The sequence below is a fragment of the Austrofundulus limnaeus genome, unplaced genomic scaffold, assembly GCF_001266775.1.
Source record: "Austrofundulus limnaeus strain Quisiro unplaced genomic scaffold, Austrofundulus_limnaeus-1.0 Scaffold513, whole genome shotgun sequence".
Taxonomy (NCBI): Eukaryota; Metazoa; Chordata; class Actinopteri; order Cyprinodontiformes; family Rivulidae; genus Austrofundulus; species Austrofundulus limnaeus.
Genome location: NW_013952915.1, coordinates 339,399 through 344,242, shown reverse-complemented (window position 1 = coordinate 344,242; position 4,844 = coordinate 339,399). Strand labels below are relative to the sequence as shown.

General features: G+C 37.5%; 1 protein-coding gene across 1 annotated transcript in view; it reads left to right on the top strand.

Moving 5' to 3' along the window:
* myef2 (myelin expression factor 2) overlaps positions 1-4,844 on the top strand; it is a gene marked incomplete in the record, with an annotated part of 16,471 nt that overhangs the window by 2,139 nt on the left and 9,488 nt on the right. The window contains 4 exon segments of the mRNA XM_014025975.1: positions 1,329-1,528; positions 2,159-2,211; positions 2,906-2,913; positions 2,993-3,086. Coding sequence (XP_013881429.1) covers positions 1,329-1,528; positions 2,159-2,211; positions 2,906-2,913; positions 2,993-3,086 — 355 coding nt within the window.

Sequence of the window (4,844 nt, the reverse complement as noted above, 5' to 3'; positions counted from 1 at the left end):
GGTTTTTGTTGGAAGCATCTTGTATCTTGAACACTAATTAAACTTAATAATAACCAATGCAAAAGTAGCAGAAATGGTATAAAATAATATTACAGGACAAACTGTAGCATCCAATTACCGTAATGTGTCTGAGAAAGTAAGGAAGTTAAAATAATTTAAAAACCATGTGGACATGTTGTAAACAAAGCTCATCAACCAATGACAGCGTGTTAAATGTGTCAGGTGATGAAGACGAGCGTCAACACACTTTGCAACAAGTGCTGTTCTGGATTAAAAAAACACTTTGATTTTTCAAATCATTATCAAAGTTGGAAGAAGAGCAGGTAAATATTGTTCTTCATGGCAGCTCATCTATTTAAGGTTCAGTAGAAAAACTCATGATTTACTTTGATCCTATTTTCAAAAAAGTGTCTCTTCAAAACGCATCGACTTAAATCAAAAACTGGAAGACGAGGCTGTAGCTGACTACCTGACGGCAGCACGCTTTGTTGAAATTCACAGAGATAACGAAGCAGGAGTGTTATGGTAATATTTATTTAACAAAGACAGAAATACGTGGTCCAAGAATGAAGGTACTCTGTGAGATGATCAGCTGAGTTTTATTACAACAACAGGAAACACAGAGAACAACCTGCCCTGTCCCTGTGCCTCTGCTTCTCTCTGTCACTGTTCAACACTGTGTCACTCACTCATATTTATATTAACAAACASCATTCTGTCATCTTAGCAAGATTTGATACAAGGTCAATGGAAAACACAAAGATAAACACAAGTGATATCTAAGAATGACTGTTGTTAGTAAATCTTGTTCTGACTTTAATCATTCTGTCTGCAGATGAACAGCAAGTCATGAAAACCTAGGTCATTAAAGGATGTCAKGAATTATTTACTTAAACATATAAGTATTAGATCCATTACAAGGAGGAAATAAGAAGCAAACACAGAGCAGCTGGCAACATCTGGTCACAGCAGTTTGGAAGAAAATGGCAGCAGCTGCTGACGACATGTCGACATCCCTGTTTCTATTTAAAGGCAGTGTTTCTTAAATAAAATGTTACAGTAAACTGTTCAGACTGTAGTTCAACACAAACTGTGTATTCAAAGGTTTTATTTCTTTATTTTGCTCCTTTTTGAGTCAAGTTGAGGTAGGRACTTTACATTGTAGAAGCTCCAGTTTTTGATGTTTCACTGACTCCACTGAGTGAATTCATTTGTTGATGTTTTCTCCTCAGTTTAGGCAGATCAGTACAGAAATGTTAAACAGTAATTAATGCAGTGACATTGTACACATGCAGCCCTTTGATCTGTGGCTCTTCCTCTGTTTGCAGGGACGAGGAGAATAAAGACGCCCAAGAAAAGCACGAGTCCAAGGACAAGTCCTCCTCCAACAAAAGAGGARCCCGCTTCCACCCCTACAAAGACAAACATGGAGGAGAGAAGAAGAGCGGTCACAGGAACCGAGTGTTCATCAGTAACATTCCCTACGACATGAAGTGGCAGGCCATCAAAGATCTGATGCGTGAGAAAGGTAATGTCCCCGCTGACGCCCGGGGATCATCTCTTCTTCTGTCTTCTCATCAGTCTTCTGTTTATCAGATGGAGCTTCCTGTTTTCTGTTAGTTTTAGATTTTTTCATGTCCTGGTAGCATTACGAGCTAAGGAAACAACTGTGTATGATTTTAGGTTTTTGGTTTCTGGGCTGACTCGTCTGTGAGAAAAGGACAAAGTTGTCCCTTGTTTTATTGCATTGGCAGCTCCAAACTGTAACCTCCAACTAGTTGTAGAACACCATCGTTGAATGTTTTTGCTGCAAGGTGACCATGACTTGAAATGTTTTAATGTTTTCCTTTCTCCACGAGCGGGCTGAGAAGAAGCCTTTTACTGCCATGAATGGAACCTGTTAACATGTCGAAGTCTTTTGAATTTCCCAGGTTATGTAGGTGTGTTTCTCTCTGGCCTTGGCCTTTGGGTGTGTCGGTCTCTGCCCGGCCGGCGAGGCAGGGTGTTGTCTGGTGGGATGTTGGTCTGGGCTGACTGTTGAGCTTTATGGCACATCTCCACCTGTAGCGGCGTTGCCAAGGCCAGCGACCACTTGAAGACTTGGTGACTGAAATGCCTTTTGTTCTCTTGGTATTTTTCCTTTGTATGTCTCATGTAGTCGGTGAGGTTACATACGTGGAGCTCTTTAAGGATGCAGAAGGAAAGTCAAGGGTAAGTGATGTGGCCGACTTGCTGCACGAGGTTTTAAAMGCCCTCAGCAGGCTCTCATTAATCTTTTGGCTCTACTGAACTGGAGATACTGTAGGTTGGGTTCAGATGGAGAATTACTGACATTTATCTGAAGGCAGATGTCCTGTTGATTTCTGGAACCGTAGCCTAAAGAACTCCTAAGAGTCCTTTTTTTTCTAATTTTGCTTTTGTTGTTGTCATTTCAATTGGTCTAAATGTTTGTTTGTTTGTTTGGACATTTTCCAAATGGAAATGTGGTTTGTGGGATTTATCTGATTGGTTGCCTCAAAATAAATAGACTTTATATTTTCCCATCATTTTTAAATGCCACAGCTTTCTCTTCAGTGGAGCAAAACTGGTTTTAATAATATTATTACTCAGTTTTTATTAATGCCTTTTATAATTGATTCAACTGCTACCATTTTATTGTTGTTTAGTTGAATATTTAAAATGTGTTTCCTGTTTAAATTCTCTAGGTTATTAAGTAAATAATGAATATTTCTCATTTAATAAGTGTTATTTATAAAAACCTCCTGGCTCTGGTCAGTGGGTTCAGTACGTATGAAACATTGAAGTGTAATAATTCAAGAGTTTTATAGTTGTTTTATTTTTATATTAAATGTATTTTATTTACCTTTTCTGTACCACCTGGATGGACGTGATGCCCCCCGCTCAGGGCTGTGGGTAAGAACCTGTATTTCTGTTATTTAGACTTTGTTCAGGGGGTTTCTGGCTCGGTGTGCTGACTCTTGTTCTTCTTCAGTGTGGTGGAGTTTAAAGATGAAGAGTTTGTGAAGAAGGCCGTGTCCACCATGAATAAATACGACCTGAACGGAAGACCCCTCAACATCAAGGAGGTCAGAATCTGCTGCATGAAATCTTTTTTAATCTCTTGAGCTCCATGCCCCCGGTACCGGGGGCGACTAAAATTTTACCATTTATTTATTTATTTATTGATTGATTGATTGATTGATTTTACATCAGTTATAAACACAAAAAAACAAGTAGAAAACCCAGTGCTGACTCCTATACAAACACGAAAAGAAAGTAAACAAACCAACAAAAATCCACAAGAGAAAAAACAAAAAAATAATAAACTAGACATGGGTTTTTACGATGTAAAAACAAGTGTGCATTGCCAAGTAGCATGTCTTTGCAGCATGTCTGCCTGCAGTATTGGACTTGCAGAATGAACTTTGACCATGTTCAGATGTGTTTTCTACACCAGCTTGTGCCTGTCACGTCAGCAGGTGTTTGTAATTAAGGTAATTGTGTRACAATATGAAGTTTGAAGAGATTTTTGTTAAAGTAGCAGTAGCTGGATTTGAACCCTGGTCTCCCACATGAAAGCCCACAGTGCTCATCATGAGACTATAGGAGATGTGGCAGAGGACAATCCCAGGGATTGGATCGTATGTATACAGAAAAAGTTTACCTTGCCAATGCAATTATTGACACTTAAGTGCAATATATTACAGCATTAGGACAACATAAAGACAGTATAACAGTAAAACATCAAAATACAATCATATTAATATTATAATCACTAAACTACTGAGTTTAAATATTATAAAACTATGGTGCATCATCAACTATGGCGTATCATATTGTGTAGAGGCAGCAGGGGGCAGTATTGGACCAATACAAGGCTCCATTGACTGCCATTATAATTTATTAAACATTAATATTTGAAAAACTATAAGTTGTACAGGCACTAAAAGGCATAGCCATCATTTGGCACAGGAGCTTTACAGATATAAATTACAATGGCAGCTCTAGGACAAAGTATGCAGGAGGAGAAGCATGGCAAAGTTGAGATGACTTGGATAGGAAACGAATCACAATAGTGTGCATTGCATTGGTAGTGCACACTGATTATGAATTTGTTTTCATTTAGTTTCCTCCTCCAGACTGTCATCTCACAGCCATTTTACCACACCACACCACACCACACCACTTTTATTTATAAAGCACTTTAAACAGCACAAGGCCAACCATAGTGCTGTACAGCAGACAGACACAAGAGGACAGAGTTAAAATTACAGATAAAATATGGAGTATTTATATTTACAGTACATATAGAACAGAGTTATGATACACGGTGAGGTTTTGCACCATCTCACTCAGACTCAAAGGCAAGGCAGCAGTAGTGTGTTTGAAGACGGCGAGGGAAGSTTAGGCTGAGGGTTGGCTGATATAACAAAATAAATAACAAAAAAATTTTTCATATTGTCTGATCTCCTTTTAATATAACAATTTTTTTGTTAACCTAAAAAGTGACTGAAATTTTTTTTAACAAATAAATAGCTACAGAAATGTAAAAAATAATGGGTGTTATTTCACTTTTACTAATATAGCAAATAGCTCTGGTTCAGTAGAACATTAAATTATTTTTGCAAGGTATTTAAAAAGGTATTTACCAACAAAAGAAAACATTTATATGTAAATCATAGGATCTCATATTAATAGTTATTCTTTTGTAAAAATTAAAGTTTTAGAATTGAATTTCACATTAAATATGTCCATAGAGAAACATAAACCTGCAAACAGCAACAATTTGTGTACACTTTGAACAGGATCTAAGCTCATTATTTACTTTTGTTATGGAAGGGACC